Here is a 27,033-nt window from a genome sequence, read left to right as displayed (position 1 = left end):
ACAGCTTATTGGTTATTTCAAACTGAGTGTTTATAGCTATGTTTGGCTGCTGAGGGACAGAGGACAGAGTAATGCATTTTGCTTCATAAGGAACAATATCACTGAAGCTTACTACAGTCTACAGTTGACAACAAATAGCTGAAACGGCTGAATCTGGGAATAGAGTGCATTTTTTTAAAACAGAAGGAAAGAGAATGGAAAACGTAAATCCCTCTGACGCTACACTCATTCACACAGCTCAACTGTTAGTTATACTTTAAATGTCAAAAGTAAAGCAGATAAACATGCTCATAGTAGTCTGGGTTGTGTGGGAGGGATTCTAATGAATGTGGTTCAGTCGTAACAAACAACCAATCAGCCGCTCGTGCCCAAAATCAACAATCAAGCGGATTATAATGTCACTCACTTCCTGTCTGCTCTCTGAAGACGGCCTCTAGAAACCAACATCAAAGATCAACGTACGGCATCCGTGAACAAAGAACTCTGTAACCATTGCGTGATTGTTTTTGTTAGTATGTCTTTGAATTAAACACCCCACTCCAGTGGCATTACACATGAGCCCATCCAAACAGGGCCCTCTCCATGGAGACACAAAGGGGATGAGTGTCATCCATGGGGAATTTGGCTAGTTAAATGCTGAAACCTCAGGCGTTTGGGAATACTAAGTAGGTTTATTTAGTCTGAGCGCACTGCAATGAGTCAACCCTTCCCGACAGGTACGAAATGACCTGGAGAGCCTGAACGCTGAGAGTCTGATCTGGCAGACGGGACGGGTTATTCTGGGTCATTATCAGCTGTACAGGTGACGGGAACAGACGAGGGCGCACAGATTTATGACAGCTCGGTCTTGTTGCATCAATTAATTAAGAAAGCCAAGACGCAGGAAATGAGGATATCTGCCAGGAAATTAAAAACTGGAGATGATATAAAGAAAAGAAGAATATCATGTACATTTTGGCTGCACTACAGAAAGAGTCTGTGGGTTTATTTATGGTGCAAATGCAATCGCTGTAAAAATAAACACAGCTTACACTCTTAGAAATAAAGGGGTTTTCCACAGTTATGCCATCGAAGAACCATTTTGGTTCCCCAAAGAAGCTCTCAGTGATCAGTTCTTAAAATATGTTTTTTTGTTTCTAAGTGTGAAGAACATTTTAATATTCTAAAGAACATTTTGTGGAATTGAATGCTTCCGTTGATATTAAAGTTTCTTTATAAAACCATCAGTGCAAAAAAAATAACCTTTATTTAAAGTGTAGATGGTTTGGTTCCAAAATCTAGTGAGCCACGTTGCTGTCTACATAGGGAGCCTTATTTCCATAGAAGGAAACATCTAACTGGAATGTCAGTCACTTCTTAGGGTTCCATTTCAGTTCGAATGTTGCCTGGAACGCCATTGGAAACTACTTAAAGGGTTAGTTCACCCAAAAATGAAATTGATGTCATTAACTCCTCACCCTAATGTCGTTCCACACCCGTAAGACCTCCGCTCATCTTCACACACAGTTTAAGATATTTTATATTTAGTCCGAGAGCGTATCTAAGTGTATGCACACTATACTGTCCATGTCCAGAAAGGGGATAAAAACATCATCACAGTAGTCCATATGAGACATCAGTGGGTTAGTTAGAGTCTCTTGAAGCATCGAAAATACATTTGGGTCCAAAAATAACAAAAGCTACGACTTTATTCAGCATTGTCTTCTCTTCCGCGTTCCTCCAAAAAGATTCAAACGGTTAATGAATCAGTGAATCGATCAATGATTCGGGTCACCAATGTCACGTGATTTCAGAAGTTCGGATTGCGTCAAACCAGCAAACTGCTAAAATCACGAGAACCAATGAGGATCATTCTTGTGTTACGCATCACGTTTAAGCTTCAGCAAGAACAAATGAGGATCATTCTCGTGTTACGCATCACGTTTGAGCTCCAGCCAAGAACCAATGAGGATCATTCTCGTGTTACGCATCACGTTTAAGCTTCAGCAAGAACCAATGAGGATCATTCTCGTGTTACGCATCACGTTTGAGCTCCAGCCAAGAACCAATGAGGATCATTCTCGTGTTACGCATCACGTTTGAGCTCCAGCCAAGAACCAATGAGGATCATTCTCGTGTTACGCATCACGTTTGAGCTTCAGCAAGAACGAATGAGGTTCATTCTCGTGTTACGCATCACGTTTAAGCTTCAGCAAGAACCAATGAGGATCATTCTCGTGTTACGCATCACGTTTGAGCTCCAGCCAAGAACCAATGAGGATCATTCTCGTGTTACGCATCACGTTTGAGCTCCAGCCAAGAACCAATGAGGATCATTCTCGTGTTACGCATCACGTTTGAGCTTCAGCAAGAACGAATGAGGTTCATTCTCGTGTTACGCATCACGTTTGAGTTTCCTCAAGAACCAATGAGGTTCATTCTCGTATTACGCATCACGTTTGAGCTTCAGCAAGAACCAATGAGGTTCATTCTCGTGTTACGCATCACGTTTGACCTTCAGCGAGAACCAATGAGGATCATTCTCGTGTTACGCATCACGTTTGACCTTCAGCGAGAACCAATGAGGTTCATTCTCGTGTTACGCATCACGTTTGACCTTCAGCGAGAACCAATGAGGATCATTCTCGTGTTACGCATCACGTTTGACCTTCAGCGAGAACCAATGAGGATCATTCTCGTGTAACGCATCACGTTTGACCTTCAGCGAGAACCAATGAGGATCATTCTCGTGTTACGCATCACGTTTAAGCTTCAGCAAGAACAAATGAGGATCATTCTCGTGTTACGCATCACGTTTGAGCTCCAGCCAAGAACCAATGAGGATCATTCTCGTGTTACGCATCACGTTTAAGCTTCAGCAAGAACCAATGAGGATCATTCTCGTGTTACGCATCACGTTTGAGCTCCAGCCAAGAACCAATGAGGATCATTCTCGTGTTACGCATCACGTTTGAGCTCCAGCCAAGAACCAATGAGGATCATTCTCGTGTTACGCATCACGTTTGAGCTTCAGCAAGAACGAATGAGGTTCATTCTCGTGTTACGCATCACGTTTAAGCTTCAGCAAGAACCAATGAGGATCATTCTCGTGTTACGCATCACGTTTGAGCTCCAGCCAAGAACCAATGAGGATCATTCTCGTGTTACGCATCACGTTTGAGCTTCAGCAAGAACGAATGAGGTTCATTCTCGTGTTACGCATCACGTTTGAGTTTCCTCAAGAACCAATGAGGTTCATTCTCGTATTACGCATCACGTTTGAGCTTCAGCAAGAACCAATGAGGTTCATTCTCGTGTTACGCATCACGTTTGACCTTCAGCGAGAACCAATGAGGATCATTCTCGTGTAACGCATCACGTTTGACCTTCAGCGAGAACCAATGAGGATCATTCTCGTGTTACGCATCACGTTTGAGCTCCAGCCAAGAACCAATGAGGATCATTCTCGTGTTACGCATCACGTTTGAGTTTCCTCAAGAACCAATGAGGATCATTCTCGTGTTACGCATCACGTTTGAGTTTCCTCAAGAACCAATGAGGTTCATTCTCGTGTAACGCATCACGTTTGAGCTTCAGTAAGAACCAATGAGGTTCATTCTCGTGTTACGCATCACGTTTGAGTTTCCTCAAGAACCAATGAGGATCATTCTCGTGTTACGCATCACGTTTGAGCTTCAGTAAGAACCAATGAGGTTCATTCTCGTGTTATGCATCACGTTTGAGTTTCCTCAAGAACCAATGAGGTTCATTCTCGTGTTACGCATCACGTTTGAGCTTCAGTAAGAACCAATGAGGATCATTCTCATGTTACGCAGTAGGAGATCGCACGCCAACCAGGTTTATATGTGAATTAAAGCTTAAATTAAACCTTTTCATCTTATAAAATGATCATGTGCCTTCAGAAAATTTGGACTAAACCACTTAATTCATATGGATTAGTTTCACGGTCAATTTATGAACTTTTTGAAGCGTCAAAGTAGTTGTCAAGGGAGGGACAGAAATCTCTCAGGTTTCATCAAAAAGATCTTCATTTGTGTAAAGATGAGCAGAAGTCTTACGGGTTTGGACCGACATCACGGTGGGAAAATTATTATCCCTTTAAATGTAATTCCTGTAGCAAGCTGAATTGGGAAAATAACGACAGTACCGATGCCTCCATTGGTTAGACAAACAGATAAAAATGTTGCATCAGCATAATCAAATATTTCATTAACCGCAAGTTAGTAAGGAGTTCACCATAACATCATGGTCAGAATCAGATGGTACAATGTCAAAACATAAAGGAGTTTTAATTTCTGTACACTCTAAAAAATGCTGGGTTAAAAACAACCCAAGTTGGGTTGGAAATGCACTAACCCAACAATTGAGTTGTTTTAACTCAATGGTTGAGTTGTTTTAACCCAGTGGTTGAGTTGTTTTAACCCAGTGGTTGAGTTGTTTTAACCCAGTGGTTGGGTTAAATGTTGCTTAAGACAACCCAATTGCTGGGTTAGTGCATTTTCAACCCAACTTGGGTTGTTTTTAACCCAGCATTTTTTAGAGTGTACCAAAGAGAGCTTCCATTGGTCGGACAAACAGGTCTGGACACAAAAAATGTCACTGTGTAATTTGCTTTCAGAGACACTGAATATCTCTGAATGAGCTTTGGTTTGTCTTACACCCCGTATAACCTCAAAAAGATATAATTCACCTCATGAGCACAAGGGCCACTTATCAGAAGTGAAGGCCTAATAAAACCGACAAAATGTCACGTTCTCACCCCCACACCGAATTGCAGCACTCCCAGCCATGGAAAAACTAAGTGAGAACAATTCAAACTATGAGCCCGTCTGGCCAGGATCCGAGCCGACACCTCCCACGGAGCTCCCTGGATCCTTCAGGATGAGAGATCCTAACTCCCCTGATGCCGTGAAATAGACACACTTTGTCTAGTCAAACAAAAGGGGCAAGAGAAAAGCTAAATGTATCAGTCTGTACATAATCCCAACTGACTTGAAACTGAAACGTGTCCAGGTTTAGATCTTTCCCTCACACCCAGACGTGCCGCCGGACTCTGGCGGGATAAAAGAAGGGCCGCTCTGGCTGAAGATCTCAGAAACCTTCAGCAAAGGTCTCTGATTTACTGTACTGATGCTCGTGTGTTTTTCCCATGACACACACTTACTCACAGAGGAGGAGAACTTTCCCACAAACACCTTCACGGATTGCAGGATCAAGCAGTCCAAAACGATACAGGAATCAAGAGGGAATCAGGCATCTGAACCAGAAATGCGTCAAATATTCAGCAATACCTGAGAATAAAAACTGGTCATGGGTCAATGACAAATAAGAATGTCTGAGAAATTATCACAACATCTAATAAAATGTAGTCCAAAAAACATTGTGGGAACGTCTTAGAAATGCCAATCTTTGTTTTCATGTGGTTTGGAAAAACCTTTGCATCATTTTCAGGAAATGTTTTGATTAGATCTTCATGGAAATATCAAGTGTTGTGATCTAGTAAAAAAGTCATACATTTTCTTTGCATCACGCATGTGCCAGTTTACACATCTTGATCATTATTTTCAAATACAGCTTCAAAAGTGAAAATTTGTTATATTTTAACAAATACAAAGTGTTTTTGACATTTGACAACCAAAAGTACGCTAGTGTTTTCATTCCACTGGCGAGTGACGTACGCAATTTCCCGCGAAAACCATCCCGCAGATCTAAAATATAAACACTTCTAATAGACTTACCATAGTGAATCAGGAGGAGTGTTCACGATGTATTGACTCATTAAACTTTGTTGTTTTCCTGTGTCATGATTTGTGGTTTTATGATTTCATGACAAAATGGCTTCCTACACGTTTTTTCTTTCTTTATTAAACCTCCTTAAACAGGCATCATCACTATTAAACACACCCACACAATAACTTCAATCAGAATACATTGAAAGAAAAAACTTACAAATAATAAATGCACAATTATTTTCAAGTCAACTAAATGAAACTTAAAAGGGTTATTTAATGAACACTGCAAATAATTTAAAGCATTTTGAGGCACTTGTTTCAGTTCCTTTAAGGATTAAAATAAAAGATTCTAATCATTTATAAATGTCAGAACTTGGAGCAACTTCAACAAATCTACATTTATGTACATTCACAAAAAAACAAAGTAGTCCTACATGTTGGTTATACAATATCACAGATAATGTTCGTTTCACTTACTATTCAATTTTAAAACAAAGAATTAATAAAAGAATCAGCCAAACCACTTTTCAATCTTTTAATTATTCATTATGAACACAGGTGCTATACAATTTTTTACTTAAAATGTTTGAATTAATTTGAAATCTAATGTTTAATCCATGTAGAAGAGGTGTATTCATGTCATGTGTGAAAATAGTTTTTAATTCAGTTTTTTTTTTTTTTATAAGAGCACATTGACACAAAAAAAACTGCACAAAAGATAAATTATACATAATACATGAATGGCTTCTATCATATTGCTTCTACCCCACTGTTTTAGGAAAATGTGTTCAACTGCAAAAAAGAAGTGAAATGCACTCTAAGTAAAGGTTTTCCCATAATGTGATCATTTTAGGGATTTAGCTTTGAATTAAACAAACAAAAAACATTAAACATTAAAGTATGCAATCATTTAATACATTCCTTTTTGGCATAAAGACTCCTTTAAAATTAGGTCAAAACCCTAAAGATCTAAATTGAACCCGGACAGATTATTTCTTTCTAAGAGTGATGCTGCCCTCTTCAGGAGGAACATTAAAAATTCAAATACTCCAGAGGAAAAAGCTTTTATTCTGGAAATAAAAGTCACACAGTTTTGGAGCTCATGAAATGCTCTGTGGCAGAAATCACAAGCTCTTTTTCTTCTTTTTAGCAGCAGGCATTATTTCAGCGGTGTCTTCCCTCTCCGCCGCTCTCTTTCTGCTGGTTTTATCGCTCAAATATCCGCTGGAGTCGCTGGCCGGGACCTCCGAGGGCGAGATCTCATCCGCCTCCTGTCGTTTGTCCTTTTTCTTCTTCTTCTTTTTCTCTTTGTGATGTCCGTTTGAATTGGAGTCCACCTCCATTATGTCCACAGGTGTTTCATTGTTTTCTGTCGTTTGCTGCAGGCTGCTGTCGTTCACAGACTCGTCCGCCTCAGACTCCTTCTCACGCTTGTCTTTCTTTTTCTTCTTCTTCTTCTTGGGGTTTGGACTGTTGATCGTATCTTCCGTGGCTTCTGGTTCTGTAGAGGACTCTACAGCGGACTCCTTTTGTTCGGTTTGGCCCAACAGCTCTTGCACTCTGAAAGTCACCAACAAACTGTTGTTAGTAAACGTAACGAACTTAAATCATCTATTAGAATAAAGTCTGGTCAAAATGTCACATTACTTCAAGAGAGAACAAGACACTTGACAAGGAAATCATCTGACAGTATTTTTTTCTATACAATGGAAGGCAAATGTATCTGGCAATCACCAGACCAGGCTCAATTTAAGACTGAACATTGGCCTAGGAGTCTGCTCTGTGTTTTCTACCGAACAAGAAGTGTGATCAACGAGCATTATTCAAATGAGTCTGTACGCAATTGGACAGTCCTTCAACCAATGGTAATGGTAAATGGACTGCATTTATATAGCGCTTTGAACAGACCCTATGGCCATCCAAAGCTTTACATTTCTGCCTCACATTCACCCATCCGCCGCTGGGGTTTGGCGGTCTTGCTCAAGGACACCTCGACACTTGGTCAGGTGGAACCGGGGATCAAACCACCAACCTTTCGGTTTATGGACAACCTACATGAACCACTGAGCCACTGAGCCACTGCCGCCCCAATCAGACCACAAGATGCGTGATCAACGGGCAACGACCCATCGCTTCTCTATCTGTCATCGTGTTAAACCAGCCAATAGCATGTCAGGTCAATAAGCCAGTCTGATTGGTTCCCGCAAGTGTGACAGAAGCAGTAGCAGTAAATGGATGTACATGCAGGGCGAAATCAAATCGACACCAGATCCGGCTGGGTCTACTTCAAAATATCTTTCAGGTTTCAATTCATACAGGTTTGGAAGAACTTGAGGGTGATTAAATGATGACTCCCATCCAATAATTGGCAATACGCTTTGATACTTTTGACATCAAGCAAAGTCTCGGCTTTCCAAATCTGTACATTTGATGGAAATGAGAAAGTGAGGAGATGTGAGGGACGATTTTTTAGGCGTGACTTTTTACTGCGGCGAGGCGAAGTACTCTCAGAAGTGCTATTCGGAACATTATAGTTCTCCTTTAAAACCCGATTAGAAAAGCATAACGATTTATTTTGTGTCACCATACTTGGTTGTTCAACTATTCGTGTAACTGTATTTAAATAATCTTAGTTAAGGGAATAACAATTTAATATGAAAAAAAAAACGGTGGAGCATGGGAGTCGGAAGCAAATAAAAAGTGGGTGGGTATGAAAATGATTTCATAGATGTGATTTCCTGCATTATGGTGCGTTTGAGGCCATATCCCTTTCCTATACCAAAAAATACCTCAAACCAGTCAATACCAATAGTCTGATAAAAAGACTATATTCATTTAACTGCCATAGAAATCAACAGTTTCACAGATAATGATAATGAACAAGTTGCATGTTTTTTATGCAAACGATTGATTGGGCCAGACAAAATGACAGAAATCACTTTATTATTAACTGGGGCTATAGAGTAGGGGTAAGACACATGGCATCAAGTTTTGACGCAAATCGAGCATAGGTTCGACTCTGCCTTTTGCCACACTCACTCTACGCCCTTTCCCCATCACATATCAGATCGGAAAGGTATTTATTTTCAATAAAAAAAAGAGAAAATATTAGAAAAGGGGAAATAAAGCGTTTAACATGTGTTTAATAATAAGTTTCTCGGTTAAGGGGTAGTCAATGTAAGCAGACGTGCTGAATTAGAGACGATAAAAGTGAGTGGGTCCAATATCATTGGTCTTAAAAAGTGGGTGGGTCTTGTCCCAAACACACACAATGGTTCCGACGCCCATGTGGTGGAGTATTCCTTTAAAGAGTCGATTCCCCTTGATGGACGCAATTTCAAACATTAGAATCGACTCCTATTAAAGACCCTTTTTCAGTTCAACAGAATTAATCATTCATATGTCTCCCGCTCAATAAAAGCTTCTTTCAAACAGCTTGTTTCAATGAACCAGTATATATATATATTTGTTTTTTCGGTGGTTATTTTGCGTAATTGCATAATGACATAACTAGAACGTATTTTTAACAATGTAATTTTATGGTATGCCACACTGAAATATTCAAAAAAAGCTTTTGAGAAGGATACGTTCTTCATTCTTATATCCTGTGGTCACTACGGGATTAGATTCTTTCAATCTTTCATTAAAAAAAGAGATTTAAAAAAAAAAAAAAAAAAACAACAGCGAGGAATCGATTCTTGGTATCGACTCCATTGATTCCAGAACCAAGAATCAGAATGGATGTCAGAAATTTTGCTACCAGACCAAGAACACATTCAGCAAAATATTGTCTAATAAATAAATTGATAAAATCTCTGAAAATATCGAGATAACATTTATCAATATTGCCCACCCCTATTCTGCTCAGGTGGGACGTGAACCGATCATCTCTTTCTTTTACTACCAGCCAAGACTTGAAATAAAGACGGTGCACTCCTATGACTATCAATGGGAGAAAGTGTGATATTGGCAGAATAAGCCCCGCCTTCTAAAACAAAAAAGAGCCAATCATTGCAGCTGCCTTTAGAGGTCTCGATCAGCGTACCTGGATTTGTCCAGCCGTCCTTTGATCAGAAGAACGCCTGCAGCTTCAGCGTCCAGCTGGAAGACCTCGAACTCCAGGCTTTGTCCCACCGTCAGGCCGGAGTCCCTCCACTGCTCAGGGCTCAGCACACTGGGCTTCACCACCGACGCGTTAAAGCAGCCGTGGACCAGACAGCCCACATGACCCACTCCCATTTTGTTAATCACACCCTGAGCGACAGCAAACACACACCGTTAAACACCTTCAGCCAGAGCAAATACACCAATGCACTGCATGAGGATCTTCCGGAACATACCACGAGCTTCGATCCTTTCTTCGGTTGGAACATCACGAATGACGCCTCGATGTTGAAGTGAATGAATCCATGATCGTCATTAATATCTCCACGCTGTCCTATGATTTTAATGTTGTCATACGCCAAAGGGACCCCATTCAGACTGCGAAACCAGAGAACAAACGCCTGTTAAACTCCTTAGTCTCAATCTCTAGTAATAAATGTTGTTCATACAGAACTTTCGGCTAAAAGGGTATTAACCATTTGTGGGTGAATGACGGATAAGGGTTTAAAATTTGAAAGAACAAGAAAAACTGGCAAATATAAAATCTATTTTTAGGACTTTCTATACTTATTAGTGTTGTGCACGTAATGCAATGACACTCATTTCAAAGAAAGTAAATCGCCATTTTTCTCATAATCAGATCTTTTTCCTCATGAAATTGTAATTCCTGGCTGGGTTACAGTGATGAATTTTGAAATTAATTATATTGCTACCATTTCTGGCATGTACAAAATGTACCGATATCCATAATTGGAGCTCAACATACAATTAGTGCTCGGAAAAAAACATTTGAAAACAATTAATCAAATCAATTTGGGATTTTATGTATAGGGGCTCATTTTTGGCTGATGATATTGATAATAATATTTAACTAATATTTTCCCGAGTCGAATAGCAGCAGCTCTATCATTTAATCGACTAGTCTTGTACATATCTCATAATAACTATGCCTAAAAATTGGTAAATATTAAATACAAATGTGATTGTTCTACACTTCATTCTGGATAACGGATGACATGTCCTGGCCAGTGTTTTGTTATCTAGGAATGACAAAATTATTCTTTATTTCCAGGCACTAACTTAACCACCTGTGGAAAACTACGACTTTGCTATCATCTTATCAGAATAAATACATCGTTTTTTTAATATAAATAAATTATAAATGTTTTATTAGAGTTATCCAGACGGACACATGATATTGATACAAAGTGCACCTGTGACTGAAAAGGTCAAAATATCAACATTTTAAGAGACGCTTACTGGCCAATGCACATTTTAGGGCTCCTTCAAGGTCTTCTTTTTGATTTAATATTATGTCACATGACATACCAAAATACATTATGGTTCAAAATGTTTGACGTCTGTTATCCATGACTGTAAAAGAAAGTGTGATTCCTCAGACCCGGCCACCTTCTTCCATTGCTCCGTGGTCCAGTTCTGATGCTCACGTGCCACTGTTGGTGCTTTCAGCGGGGTCAGGGGTCAGCATGGGCACCCTGACTGATCAGCGGCTATGCCACCCCATACGCAACAAACTGAGATGCTCTGTGTATTCTGACAGCTTTCTATCAGAACCAGCATTAACTTCTGGAGCAGTTTGAGCTCCAGTAGCTCGTCTGTTTGATCGGACCACACGGGCCAGCCTTCGCTCCCCACGTGCATCAATGAGCCTTGGCCGCCCAAGACCCTGTGGCCGGTTCTCCACTGTTCCTTCCTTGGAGCACTTTTGATAGATACTGACCACTGCAGACCGGGAACAGCCCACAAGAGCTGCAGTTTTGGAGATGCTCTGACCCAGTCGTCTAGCCATCACAATTTGGCCCTTGTCAAACTCGCTCAAATCCTTACGCTTGCCCATTTTTCCTGCTTCTAACACATCAACTTTGAGGACAAAATGTTCACTTGCTGCCTAATATATCCCACCCACTAACAGGAGCCGTGATGAAGAGATCATCAGTGTTATTATGCCTGATCGGTGTACTAGTCGTAATCAAACTAATGCACCTCAAGTATAAGGCCCCATATTATTACGTCTTTAAGATGACTGTAACTGTACTGTACTGTACTAAACAAAGTTTGACAACTTAATGTTATATAAATGTGACACATACACTTACATTAAGCAGCAGCAATGACACAAAAAGTACTAACGTTACAGTATTTTTAAGTCAATGTGACAATACCATGGTCTTACCATAATAGTGAAATCTTTTAATTCTTGACGCATAATTATTATTTATGTGTACGGTTAAAGCTAATTGAGTGCAATACTGTATACATCAAAATCCCACGGCATTACCATCATTTACCATGGTATTTTCTTCCCAATCTGTCGTTTTACCTGCTGGAGTATTTGAGCAGTTCGGCGTTGAGTTCCTCCTGGATGCCAATCCGCTTCTTTCGCAGGTAGACTGGCGGCAGCGCGATGTGTCTGCGGTGTGTGTCCAGCACCAGACACGAGTAATGCGCGTTCAGCAGCTTCACCGCGTCCGCGAACGACGGAATGAGACACGGAACCGCCGCAGAATTCCCACCGGGTCTGGTCGTGACATTTCCGCTAGATATATGCGCTATTGTTGACACATCCGCGGGGTTTTTGACGGGCTCCGCTGCGCCGTCCTCCTGCGTCCAGTTCGCCATGCCGAGCCGAACACATGTGGAGGAGCACGTGGTGCGTTCGCTCGTGTGTTTAGCGGCGAAATGCGTCGACTGATGTGCGACCTCCAGCGGAGAGGAGGAGAACTACACTTAAAATAAATAAATAATAACAATACAAAAAAACTTTTTTCAGTTTTTTGCTTTTGTTTCATTATTTGCATCACTAAAAGTAACTATTTAAAAGTAAAAAATAAATGATAATTAGAATTAAATGTAAAATGTACATATTATAAACAAAAATATTTTTCAACAAAAACATTTTTATTAATGGAAAATAGTACAACACTTATGGAAAATAAGTATATCTAGCTGTAGGGTTAGTCTAACTATATATATTAATGATGACTTTTTCTGTTGTTTCATATATTTATATAACTATATACACACACACAAACACACACACATGCATGCACGCCAGCACACACACACACACACACACACACACACACACACACACACACACACACACACACACACACACACACACACACACACACACACACGCACAAACTGTATATAACAACAGAAATGATGGTGTAAAATGTTTTTGTGCGTTAATGGTTTAATCGTCAGTCATTGTGCCACAAATAGCATATGACCTCTTTATTTCATTTTCATATGAAGCCCCTATATAAAAATACTGTAAATCAATAAATATCTTTACAGGCATTTTACAGTGTGCATTTGATACAGTCAGGAGAAAAGCATTCAGTATACCATACAATATCAGGATTACAATTTCAGATTCAACATTCCCTTTATCTAGATACAGGAAGAGAGAAAGAGATACAGAAAGAAAGAGAAGATGGTTTGCATGCTTGTTTCGGACTCAAATATCTATTTTCTGTTCGCCGGTCGTCAAGGTCTTCAGCACTGACCTCTCCTGAGGTCATCAGGTAACTGGACACTGATTGGCTGTCTGTCTGCTCAATACTGTTATCTGACGCTGCGTCTGCAGGATGTCCTGTGGATGCCTTCTCCTGTCAGCTCGACTCGGCCAATCAGAGTGAAGAGCTGTCAGCCTGATTCAGCCAATCAGAGTGAAGAACTGTGCTGTCAAGAGTGTGTGGGCAGCGAGCCGTCATGGAGAAGCACTTCGTCCGTTGTAGGAGATTTGAGAGATGGCATTGCTGGTGTTATCCAAAACCTCCTGCGAACAGACAAACACACGGCCGAGTTCGTGAGGAGATGTGTGAGCACTCAAAAAGACAACTTACATTTTTAGCTGCTGTATGTTTTCCTGTGTGTCTGTGAAACAAATAGTGCAGGACAAGAAACTCTGTTCAACCCTAAAAATCAGCAATAGTGATAGAGATGTTAGCCATAACTTAAAGCAAGCAGTACACACACATTACAAACTAGACACATTAAAATACCCTTTTACCCTGGGACACTCCCAATAACCTCCTCCTCATTCATTTTCTAAAGTTAGACATCAACCCCCCTAGTATTCATTAATCAATTCATTATAAACTACACAAGAACATTTATATATATATATATATATATATATATATATATATACACATACAAGAATATATGTTTTCCCAATGATTTAAAAAAAAAAATCGTATAGGGTCGTTAATGACCCGAGGTGTGTTAAAGTGTAAGTATATTTTTCCTCACCACAATGACTGAATTTGTGCACTTCACCTTTATCCCACAAGGTGGCGATGTCTGATACACAATGATGAAGTGACGCTTCACTCATAGTCATTACCTTGTATCTAGAAGCTGTTTTTGTAAAAATAGGCTAACGATTGCGTCATAACCAACGCGACTCTGTCGCACAGTTGAGAAATTACCGTATAGACCTGAGGAGACGCTCAGAAGCAATCTTTTACTGTCTATGAGACAGTCGGGGGGAAGTGGAGACATAAAGTCTGATAAAGTCAAGGGGGAAGAATGGGGAGAAGCCCATAGTGAGCCAAAGCAACAGGACAAAACATTTAACAGACGTGATTCAGATTTCCCTTTCCACAACTACTAGAAGACCTCCAGCTGTCCGACAGGAGGCTCACGTCACATCTACGTCCTCGAGCTCAGTCTGAGCCTGCGCAGTTCGCTCCGCCATCAGGAAGTGAGTGCCTCTGATTGACTTCATTTTCCGCCGTTGACGTCAATGGGAACGCTCTGTCCATTTCTTTTATTGTCTATGTATATAACTCAACCAGGCTCCGCCCCTTTATTATACGCATTAATTATTTAAATGAGGAATATTGTGACATGTTTGTTCCCGGAAGAAAACTCGAGACTACACAGGAGGCGTTTCAGGAGTTCAGAAACACTGACACTGATATGGAGAAGAAATCCCGCTGGAGGGACTTTGTGCTTTGGAACTTTTCAGATATTTTTTTTCATTCTCTGTAATAACCTTTAAAGGGTTAGTTCACCCAAAAATGAAAATGATTTCATTAATTACTCCCCCTCATGTCGTTGGACACCCGTAAGACCTTCGTTCATCTTCAGAACACAAATAAAGATATTTTAGTTGAAAGCTGAGAAAGGCTTCAGAAAGGCCTCCATTGGCATTCAGTACATTTCCACTCACAAGACCCATAAAGGCACTAAACACATCGATACAAAGTCCATCTCACTACAGTGGCTGTACAATCATTTTACAAAGCTACAAAAATAGTTATTGTGCGCAAAAAAAAATCAAAATAACGACTTTATCCACCAAGTTAATGACGTGAACTCGCCGTTCATGACCCAGAAGAGGAGGAGCCTGAGCTCACGGCCTAAACCTACACAGAAGACAATAACTTGGCGGATAAAGTTGTTATTGAGCTTTTTTTGCGCACAAAAACTATTCTCGTCGCTTTGTAAAATGATTGTACAGCCATTGTAGTGATATGGACTTTGTATCGGCGTCTTTAGTGCCTTTATGGGTCTTGAGAGCGGGAATGTCCTGAATGCCAATGGAGGCCTTTCTGAAGCCTTTCTCAGCTTTCAACTAAAACATCTTCATTTGTGTCCCAAAAATGAACGAAGGTCTTACGGGTGTCCAACGACATGAGGGGGAGTAATTGATGAAATAATTTTCATTTTTGGGTGAACTAATCCTTTAACTTTATGTAAACAAAATTAAAATATATATATTTTTTTACCTGCCTTTATCCAATGTTCAGATTTCTATTTGGGAAATGTAAAATAAGTGCATATTTAATTTGATTAAATATATGTTGTTTGCATCTTTAAACATAAGATTTCAGAAACCTTGTAATACAAATGTACTGTGATTAATCGAGCTGTATAAGTATGATAACAACATCACTTCAGTTTGTGAGCTTTTTAATGAAGATGGTCTTCTATATACATTTGATGACGGAGTGAAACATGCCAAATTGTGCTATTTTCATGATTTATCACATTTTTTATGTGGTTCAGATACAATAATATTTTGAGTTTCTATTTATTAAACAAATTTCCTTCGTTGTATCAACTCAAATTTGTAATTTCAATAAACTCAACATTTTAAGGCAACCAGGTTACTCACTTTTTTAAGTTAAATCAAACAAAAACCAACAATTTTTTTTTACAGTGTACCAATAGCTCCATTCATGCTCCTTCAGAGAGATATTTTTACCAAACCTTATGTAATCGCCTATAATGGAGCCATTTTTCCAACATTGTGGACTGGAAAAAAGTTTGTTTATTGCCACATAAATATTTTTTGGGAATAAAGTTAGAGAAGTTTATTTTAAATCAATTCCCAGACGCTATCCTGCAAAAAGTTATCTTAGAAAGTTTAAACCTGAAATTGACATAAAATGTAATTTCTGCAATGCAAAAGATGAGACCACTGTACATATGTTTCGGGACTGTGTAGCTATACAACAATCTTTCGGAAGAGCTTTTGCGGGTATATTACTGAATTTGTGTAGCCTCATTTTTCTTTATGGTTTTGTTAATATAGAGAAAAACCTTGAAAAAGAGTTTTACCTTATAAAACTATTACTTCTCTTGGCGAAATCTCATATTCATAAATGTAAGTTTTCTAATCATAAGCCTTTTTGTAAAGTTTTTCACCAATATCTTCAAACGCTTTCTGTGTGGAAGAATGCCAAAGCAAGGAAAACATTATCTTGTTGCGTTCTTGTTCTCCCTTTTGGTGCTATTTGTTACCTGTCTCTTGTATCTTTCTGAAATGTATTTTTCTTTATCTGTATTGCTTTATTGTTCTTAATTTTAAAAAAAGAAGACAAACCTGGTAAGTTTGGCGATGTGTATTTTTCTTTTTTTAAAACTCTTTTCACCTGATAAATAAATATTCTTCAAGATATTTTGAAGAATGTCAGTGACCAATCAGTTAACTGGAGCCATTGACTTCTATAGTAGGAAAAAAAAATACTATGGAAGTCATTGGCTCCAGTTAACTGTTTGGTTATGACATTCTTCAAAATATCTTCCCTTGTGTTCAGCTGAAGAAAGAAACTCATACAGGTTTGAAACAACTTGAGGGTGAGTAAAGGATGACAGGATTTTCATTTTAAAGTGAACTATCCCTTTAAAGAATACACCAAAAACACATATCTCAAGCATCTTGACACATCAAGGCCCTTTTAGTCTCCAAAAAGTCATAGAACTCAAAACTACAATAAAAAAGAAGCCCTACGAGACATCAACTGAAAAGGAAAGTTGTTTTGAGAGATTACATTTTGCTGTCGGAATCATTTCCGTGGAATCATTCATAGGCAATAAGACCAGGAGCGTGTGTTTAGAAAGCGTTTTAATTGAATGTGGGCTGTAAGCCGGTAACCTCAGACTGCTCAAACATACCGGCTCCTGTCGTACCTTCTCTGCCATTTCGTGCGAGTGATGAAGGGAATGCTCTCGCTCCAGGAACATGCGCTGCTGTTCGCTGCTGGCCAGTCTGCAGGTCAGCCAGGTGGACAGCGTGCAGCTGCTGATGCCCAGACACGCCAGAGACATGACGGCCAAATGAAGAGAGCGCATGGCGTCTGGACGCTTGACCAGCGCGCGGACAAACTGGAAGTTCAGGATTCCACCGATCAAGCCACAAATGCAGCAGGAGGAAAATAAGATCATCTGAGAGAGAAACAGACACATGCATATCATTAGCTGTCCATACAGTATTCAAATAAAAACACATATTGCACACTCACAATATTAAAATAATAATGCACCTTCCATGCTCACAACATTAGAATAACGCATATTGCATGTATACAATATTAAAATAAAAATGTATATTTCTTGGATGCATTGGATACATTATTCAAATTATATAATGCACATTGCATGCTTACAATATTAGAATAATAATACACACTGCATTTACAACATAGCATAATTAAAATAATATATTAATGCATATCACACGCTCACAATGTTAGAGTAATAAACATTGCATTCATAAAATATTAAAATAAAATGCATAATCTGCGCATACATCATTAAAATAACACATATTGCATGCTCACAATATTGAGATAAAAATGCATATTTTATGCACGGGTCATTCAAATAATAACACATATTGCATGCTCAAAATATTAAAATAATAACATTTATTGCATGCATTCATCATTAAATAAGAGCAGATATTGCATACATACAATAGTAAAATAACACATACTCACAATTTGGAAATAATAATGCATATTGCATGCTCACAATATTAGAATAAAACATTTTGCATGCATCAAATATTAAAATCAAATAGCATATTTTGAACATACATCCTTAAAATAATTAATATTTCATGGATACATCATTACAATAATAACACGTAGTACATTCACAATATTTAAATAATAATTCATACTGCATGCATACATCATTAAAATAACGCATATTGCATCCATACAATATTAAAATAATAATGCAAATTGCATGAATACATCATTAAAATTATTATTGTTATACATTATTACAAATATATTCAATTTAATATTACATTGAATTACTTTTGTTTACAAATGAAAGTACTTCATTTCAGCAGTTTAGCTGAATTCCTTTGGTGATGTTTGTTAAAGTAACACCCGTAATGCGTTTTTCCAGGGTGTTGTTTTGCAGTTGTTAAGGTGTTGTTGTTCAGAGTGATTTTAATGCTCCTAAAGGTCAAAGTATATTAGTCGGGAAGCGTATAGCACAGCAGTAAATACTGTAAACGGAGGGTGAAGACGAAACCATTGTGCACAGGGACAGGGAGAATGGATTGTGCTGCTCTGGGATTTTATAATCGGTCAGACCACGCTCAGACAGAGAGAGAATCTGCCAGCTCAACACTTCAGGACAGATCTGACCTCAAATTACACAAGAAACGTCTGACTCTACAGCACAGTCAGCCGCACGCGTTAGATAACACACCCCCTTTTAGCAGGCCAGAAATCTGCTATAGCTTGGTATTGTACATATTGGTTGCTCCTCTGGTAAACTGCTCACAATAAAAGGGTCTGCAAATGACTAAAATGTAAATGTGCTGAGGGGAATCACAAGGGCCAGGACCAGACGTATGGTAAACAGACTTCTGCTTTTAGTAAGCATGCATGGTGTATGTTTATCAGCATCTCAGTCATATAAAAGGTTGCTCAGCTCATTCATGCCACGCTGGAAGTTTGTGACATGCATACTGCCATATTTGATCATGAGAAATAGAATCTGGAGCTGAACGATTAAAGGGTTAGTTTGCTTTTTTTGTAATTGATGTCATTAATGACTCTCCCTAATGTCGTTCCTCACCCGTAAGACCTCCGTTCATCTTCACACACAGTTTAAGATATTTTATATTTAGTCAGAGAGCGTATCTAAGTGTATGCACACTATACTGTCCATGTCCAGAAAGGGAATAAAAACATCATCACAGTAGTCCATATGAGACATCAGTGGGTTAATTAGAGTCTCTTGAAGCATCCAAAATATATTTTGGTCCAAAAATAACAAAAACTGACTTTATTCAGCATTGTCTTCTCTTCCGGATTTGTTTCAATCCTTAGATAAAGATTCAAACAGTTATGAATCAGCGTATATTGTCATGATTCAGATCACGTGTCAAATTGCTGAAATCACGTGACATTGGCGATCCGAATCATGAATCAATTCGCTGATTCATAACCGTTTTAATCTTTATTTGAGGATTGAAAAAACGCGGAAGAGAAGACAATGCTGAATAAAGTCGTAGTTATTTTTATTTTTGGACCAAAATGTATTTCCGATGCTTCAAGAGACTCTAATTAACCCACTGATGTCTCATATGGACTACTGTGATGATGTTTTTATTCCCTTTCTGGACATGGACAGTATAGTGTGCATACACTAAGATACGCTCTCGGACTAAATCTAAAATATCTTAAACTGTGTGTGAAGATGAACGGAGGTCTTACGGGTGTGGAACGACATTAGGGTAAGGAGTTAATGACATCAATTTCATTTTGGGGTGAACTAACCCTTTAAACAACTATTTTTAAACAGCCATCAGTGAAAACGGGTGTATTAGTTATGACATGGCGATTCATGAGACATTTAAAATCTCAAAATTAAGATGCAATATAAAAATATTTACTTTCACTGATTTTGCATGCAATGTTTTGAGGTCATGTGACAACAAATGTAGCATACGAAACATTTCTTTCACACACTTCATTTAAAATTATAGACGAGAATAAGCATTTCATTTCAAGCGCAGGCATTCTGTCAATTCCCTAAATTATTGCATTATCGATTCGGCTCAAACTGCAGAGTAAGCACCTCTAATATTATTTTACTGTCACAAAAATAGTATGCAGAGCACAGTCAGCACACTATTCCATTCATAGTGCAGCCCATATCGCATTACACACCGAAGAGAAACAGCCAAAACACTGTATGTTTGTAAAACGTGTGTTTAAGTGTCTAAACCTGCTGAGATGAGCCCGTCCACGGGGACTCAAAGTCCATATGATTCACAGACACGGCGCTTAAGTGTTCTTGAGTAGCTCCTGACGTTACTTTCAGGAATTCAGAGCCATTACAGGCAGACGGGGAGGTTTCCTTTTAGCCGTAACATTACAAGTCAGGGAGAAACAAAATCAATTTGAGCAGAGAGAGATAAAATGAGAAACGGTAAAGCATGTTTGAGGACTGGAAGCTTGTACACAAGAAATCAAAGGAAAACAAGGAACGATATGAAAAGAGGCGCGTGGAGGGCAGGATATGAGACACATGAAAGCTCTCAGACTGGAGTTTCACTTCAGTATTGATCTGTGATTAACTCTCTCCGCTGGGGCGGCTCACTCCACTCCGAGGTGGCTAATTCAATCTCGCCTCTCCAGTCAAGTATCCTGGGATATTTACACACGCACACACACACACACACACACACACACACACACACACACACACACAGTGAGCTGAATGTACATGTTTATATTGACGTCCACAACAAATTATTTCTATCCCAGATTTCGTTTGCATTTCTAAAATAAGAACACTAAAACTATGAATGTGTAGTGATACAAAGTCTATGCCCTTTTACTTTTGGGATATTAGGCATATACGTTTCATATTTGCGGATGTAAAAGGTCTGCAAAGTTTTAAAGATCAAAGTGCCTGACAAATAATGTTATTTTCTCCTAAAAGGAAGTAGCGATTCTGAACTGTCGAAACAAGACATTTTTGTGTTTCTTCCAGCGCACAAATCTAAGTGTTTGTTTGTAACTTTTTTTTAATTGGCCGCTGGTGAGTAATGCCTACTTTGCTCCGCCCTCAAACACTATTGGCTGAGAGTGGAAGAGTTTGATTTGTGTTGTCGACACGTCGAGAAGACGATGTTTTCTGCTGCACTTCCAAAGGATGAGAGTGATATGGAAAAATCCAACTCCAGCATTACTGTTCGTATCATCAAGAGCTGAGATTCAGATATGCTAATGAGCGTTTAAAAATGGTCAAACAATCACAACAGACTGAGCCATCTGACCAATCAGAGCAGAGCAGGCCTTGGAAAGGCGGGGCTTAGAGAGACTGAATCCTTTAACAAACAGTTTCAGACACTTAGAGTAAAGAGCTGATGCTGCAATGTATATTATGAGGAAAAATAATGTTTTTTTTTCCTTGGATGCATGTAAACCTATTGTAGGAGACCTGAAAATAAAATGAGGAACTTTAGGAAATAGAACAGAATAGAGGGTGTGCGCGTGACATCACCGTCGGCTGGAGTCGCTGCGGTCAGGGGCGTAGCACCAAATTTTGGGCCCTGGGTACAAACCATCTTGCTGGGCCCCCGTACCATGTATGTGTATGTATAGAAAACTGACTTCTAAGGCCCCCCCCCTGCCTCGGGCCCTGGTTACTCAGTACCCTTTATCCCCCCAGTCCCACGCCCCTGGCTGCGGTTACGCCCACTGAGTGGCAAAAACACTGAGAGGCAGCTTTGGTTTTCAGCGTGAATGCCATGAAAAACACACAAAACACATCTTAAACAAGAAATCAGAGGCATGTTTTTACAGACCGCCGAAAACTACAGAAAAGAGAAGCAAAATGGATTGACAAAAACAACCGGACTCCATGCAGCGGAACGTGGATTTGCAGTTTTCATTTTGTGTCAGTATGTTTTCTTAAATTTCATTGTTATGTATTGTATTTACAACTCATCAATGAAATATTTACCATCGTAATATTCTGCCTAATTTGATGTTTTAAATAAACACTGATAAAAACTATACACGGACGGTATGACGATATATATATATATAACATTAATAAAAGTGATCGCCTGGATTTAGACCTACCTATATTGTATTTATAAAGCGTTCACAGGCCAATTTGCTTCATGTATTTCCCTGAGGTCGAAATCAGGATCATATAAATGTCAGAAAACATGATTCCTGGTTCCATGTCAATATCCATGTATCACTGGGTCTTTGGTAAGTTGTAATGAACACATATCGAGTCAAATCTTTAGTTCAAACTGATAATTGTTTGTTTTTCCCTGTTAACTCCAGTCACGCAGCATCTCTTCTGCCACTCAGTCCGGCTGAGGGGGCGTGTTCTGGCGGGAAAGTCACGTTGATGCATAGCCTCTATAAAGGCATCATAATCCAGTAGAGATTGGTTCTAGAACTCTACACTTTATGTACTTGTATTTGTTTTCTACACTCATTAGAAACCAAAACCATTTAAAGTTCCATTTAGACCCTTTTATTTTCAAGCACAACATGTGCTGGTGCTTTAAAGGAACATGCCACTATTTTAACTCCCCTAGAATTAAACTAAGTTATACCATTTTCAAATCCATTCAGCGGATCTTCGGGTCTGGCGCTGGCACTTTTAGCATTGCTTAGCATAAATCATTGATTCTGATTAGACCGTTAGCATCTGGTTTAAAAAATGACCAAAGTTTTGATATTTTTCCTATTTAAAATGACTCTTCTGTAGTTACATCGTGTACTAAACCTGACGGAAAATGAAAAGTTATGGCTAGGAACTATTCTCTCATTCTTGCGTAATAATTAGGGAACTTTGCTGCCGTCCCACGGGTGCAGTGGCACAATAATATAGCACAGTGCCTGAAAATAGGCTAACTTCCGTCAACATAACCAACATGACAACCTGTTGCACAAGGAGTGTGCCTTGTAACCATGGAGACATTTGAGACAGACAATTCAGAAGCTTTAGTGCAGATCCTGAACCATATCTATTTGAACCGGAATACACTGAAGAGGAGCTTTTTTAAATCAAGATTAAAAACACTCTGGAAATCCATTATTACTTTTTCCGGAGAAGGTCAAACTGGCGAGATCATAGATGTATATTATGTAGATGCCTAATTCGGCCGATCTGCACAGGCACTAATGAGGAATCTATACACACTCACCTAAAGGATTATTAGGAACACCTGTTCAAATTCTCATTAATGCGATTATCTAATCAACCAATCACATGGCTGATGCTTCAGTGACTCTACTGTCAAGGGGTGTGGTCCTGGTCAAGACAATCTCCTGAACTCCAAACTGAATGTCTGAATGGGAAAGAAAGGTGATTTAAGCGATTTTGAGTGTGGCATGGTTGTTGGTGCCAGACTGATCGGTCTGAGTATTTCACAATCTGCTCAGTTACTGGGATTTTCACACACAACCATTTCTAGAGTTTACAAAGAATGGTGTGAAAAGGGAAAAACATCCAGTATGCAGCAGTCCTGTGGGAGAAAATGCCTTGTTGATGCTCGAGGTCAGAATGGGCCGACTGATTCAAGCTGATAGAAGAGCAACTTTAACTGAAATAACCACTCGTTACAACCGAAGTATGCAGCAAAGCATTTGTGAAGCCACAACACACACAACCTTGAGGCGGATGGGCTACAACAGCAGAAGACCCCACCGGGTACCACTCATCTCCACTACAAATAGGAAAAAGAGGCTACAATTTGCACAAGCTCCCCAAAATTGGACAGCTGAAGATTGGAAAAATGTTGCCTGGTCTGATGAGTCTCGATTTCTGTTAAGACATTCAGATGGTAGAGTCAGAATTTGGCATAAACAGAATGAGAACATGGATCCATCATGCCTTGTTACCACTGTGCAGGCTGGTGGTGGTGTAATGGTGTGGGGGATGTTTTCTTGGCACACTTTAGGCCCCTTAGTGCCAATTGGGCATCGTTTAAATGCCACGGCCTACCTGAGCATTGTTTCTGACCATGTCCATCCCTTTATGACCACCATGTGCCCATCCTCTGATGGCTACTTCCAGCAGGATAATGCACCATGTCACAAAGCTCAAATCATTTCAAACTGGTCTCTTGAACATGACAATGAGTTGACTGTACTAAAATGGCCGCCACAGTCACCAGATCTCAACCCAATAGCATCTGGTGGAGCTTCGTGCCCTGGATGTGCATCCCACAACTCTCCATCAACTGTAAGATGCTATCCTATATATATATGGGCCAACATTTCTAAAGAATGCTTTCAGCACCTTGTTGAGTCAATGCCACGGAGAATTAAGGCAGTTCTGAAGGCGAAAGGAGGTCAAACACAGTATTAGTGTGGTGTTCCTAATAATCCTTTAGGTGAGTGTATATATCTATGATCGTGCCAGTTTGACCTTACCAGACGGAAGTAATAGCGGATGGGAACACTAGATGGGATTTGTCAGGATATGAGGTAAAAAAACATAAATACTGTTGTGTTTCTCACAGAAACCGATTGGTTCGTGTCTTAAGACGTCAATGTGTCGTCACGAACAGCAGGGTTTTTGTGCATGTTGTCTAAGCATGTTTTTTTTTTACTCTCATAGAATTGTTACCCATTCACATGCATTATGACTGGCAGACTGAATCGGTTGAAGTTAAAAATCTTAATTTGTGTTCTACTGAAGAAACAAGGACACCTACATATTGGATGCACTGGGGTTAAGAAAATAAACATCACATTTTCATTTTTGGGTGAACTATCACTTTAAAAATCACAACCTTTCATTTTCCGTCGACCGTGCTAACGGTCTAATCAGATTCAATGATCTGTGCTAAGCTATGCTAAACATGCTCCCGCCAGATCTGGAGATCGGCTAAATGGATTCAAAAACGGTAAAACTGAACTGTTTAACTCTAGGAGTTGGAAAATGAGTCTGTTTTCAAAAATAGTGGAGTGTTCCTTTAAACAACCCAGAAACCTAAACAATGATCTGAAGATGGTTTAATAGTAGAGAAAAGTATTTATCAATTTTAGTTTATCCCTGTAGAAGAATAAAAAATATGTGTTCTAGTATACGCTGCATGGGGAAAATGCCGTAGGATTTACTTTGAAACAATTTTCACTAAGCAAGCAACAGTGAACAGTTTTCCATGAACTGTTCTCCAATAATCTTCAAAAAAGCATGATCTGGGAGAATGTGCGCTGGATTGTTCCCAGTGCAGTACAGTGTGTGTTTTACAGTAGCGTACAGTAGAGATCTAGTTCAGTGAGTGTGTGCACGAGAACACTAAAGTGCGTACTCACAATCAGTCCTGTCCTTTTCCGTGCACACAGCATGCCACACAGTCCGCAGATGAGAAACTACGAGAGAGAAAATATGATATTTGATCAGCTTAAAGGAACCAGTCCGAAATAACATGAATGGAAATGTGACACAATTATACTGAGTTCAGATGACAGTAGAGTCAGCACTTATATGATCTGAGCTGGATACAAATGAAGTTATATGAGTTAGTGATGGAAAGATCTCACATACACCACACAACCTCACATTTCTCTGTATGTATCTGAAGTAAACAACAACCGCAGGCAACATTACGATGAATCATTAAGTTATGACATCAGAAAGGTCAGATTAGCTGTGCTGTACATGATACAATATTAGTTTTAGTCACAGTAAGTTCATACTGTATGCTGTACTACACCATGATATTGCCAATAAATGGTATTTTCATAAAGAGTCAAAAAAAATAACATGGTAGGTTACTATTCCCATAACATGGTAGTATCGTGATACCTTTTGATCCTTTGTAATAAAACACTGAGAATGCATGTCTGAGAGTTTTTAAAAGAACAGCTCATGTATTTAAGCTGAATAAGACTAAAAAAGTGAGACGTACACACACTCCGCTCCATACCGGAGAAGCGTCGCCCTGCTGGGTCTTGTGCTCCGCTTTCGCCCGGCTGATGCCCACCGCGCCCAGGGCGATGCTGGACACCCCGAGCCCTATCTCCAGCGTCGACAGAACCAGCAAACTCCAGATGATCTTCCGGCTGCTGCACATCTTCGCTCGGGCATCCTTCCTGGCCGGTGCGCAAAACGCTTCACTCCATGTCTTCACAGATAAACACACATTAAATCCAGAAAAGTCTGCAGATGACATCAACTTAAGTGATTTCTCCCAAACAGATCAGTGCGCAAGGGCGCTCTCCATGGAGCGTGGACGCCACCAGTTTAACTTTACCCTCCTCCTCCTCCCTCTGTTTACCATGCTTCTGGTCCTGCCCCATGTGATTCCCCTTCAGTTACTGAGTAAATGCTCCGCCCATAATCACCCCGAAATTCTCTAATAGTGCTGCAGTGGCGCGCTTCTAAACAAGTTTTATAGTCGTTATTTAATTATGTCGTAATTCGTAAGAACAACACTTGCTACAAACGTTCTAAATAAAATCTGGCGGGAGAAGTTGCGAAGAGCGCAACACTCTCAAACAGCGAAGCAGGTGTCCTGAGGCGCGCGCGCACGCACACACACACGGTATGCGCAATGGTGCGTAAAAGCGCTGATTGTGGTAAATGTGCCGAGAGGTCAGTTTCTTGCATAAAACCAGTGAGTTGGACACATAACGGCACATGTCAGCACATCACATTAAGACATTCAATCACATTTTATTAGAAAGGTTTTGAGTGGACCGAATCCATAGCCATAAAAGTAAAAAGTCCTCTTGGAGAGCTTTAAATTGGAGACTAAAACAATAAGCGTGCTGTTTCTGGGCACTTTTGTAGATTTTTGATGCTTTGTGATTATATTTGTGGAAGTTACCACACATTACCAACGCGCATTTGATGCCTAAAAACATTTCTAGGGACATTTACAAAGGGGGGAAAAGCAAAATGGACTTTAAGCTGA

At 39.6% G+C, this 27,033-nt stretch overlaps 2 protein-coding genes across 4 annotated transcripts; both read right to left on the bottom strand.

Annotated features, from left to right (window-relative positions):
* Nucleotides 1–6,268: 6,268 nt before the first annotated feature.
* On the bottom strand, nucleotides 6,269–12,537 carry polr1f (RNA polymerase I subunit F). The gene is made up of 4 exons (XM_067425092.1): nucleotides 12,178–12,537; nucleotides 10,073–10,214; nucleotides 9,778–9,986; nucleotides 6,269–7,292 (listed from the first exon to the last, which is right to left on the bottom strand). The coding sequence occupies exons 1-4, from the start codon at nucleotides 12,474–12,476 to the stop codon at nucleotides 6,857–6,859; spliced, it is 1,086 nt and encodes a 361-aa protein (XP_067281193.1). The 5' UTR covers nucleotides 12,477–12,537; the 3' UTR covers nucleotides 6,269–6,856.
* A 486-nt stretch (nucleotides 12,538–13,023) lies between these two features.
* On the bottom strand, nucleotides 13,024–26,596 carry LOC137047810 (transmembrane protein 196). Of its 3 annotated transcripts, none has more exons than XM_067425699.1 (4): nucleotides 26,044–26,596; nucleotides 25,430–25,486; nucleotides 17,277–17,546; nucleotides 13,024–13,644 (listed from the first exon to the last, which is right to left on the bottom strand). In XM_067425699.1, exons 1-4 carry the CDS (start codon nucleotides 26,287–26,289, stop codon nucleotides 13,576–13,578), a joined length of 642 nt encoding a protein of 213 aa, XP_067281800.1. In that variant the 5' UTR covers nucleotides 26,290–26,596; the 3' UTR covers nucleotides 13,024–13,575. The 3 variants fall into 3 exon arrangements, with proteins under 3 accessions (XP_067281800.1, XP_067281798.1, XP_067281799.1); XM_067425697.1 differs by having other exon boundaries at nucleotides 26,026–26,593; XM_067425698.1 differs by having other exon boundaries at nucleotides 17,292–17,546; nucleotides 26,026–26,592.
* Nucleotides 26,597–27,033: the final 437 nt, after the last annotated feature.

This window comes from Pseudorasbora parva, chromosome 19 (assembly GCF_024679245.1).
Source record: "Pseudorasbora parva isolate DD20220531a chromosome 19, ASM2467924v1, whole genome shotgun sequence".
NCBI lineage: Eukaryota > Metazoa > Chordata > Actinopteri > Cypriniformes > Gobionidae > Pseudorasbora > Pseudorasbora parva.
The sequence above is the reverse complement of the archived record's forward strand: the minus strand, read 5'-3'. Positions and strand labels throughout refer to the sequence as shown.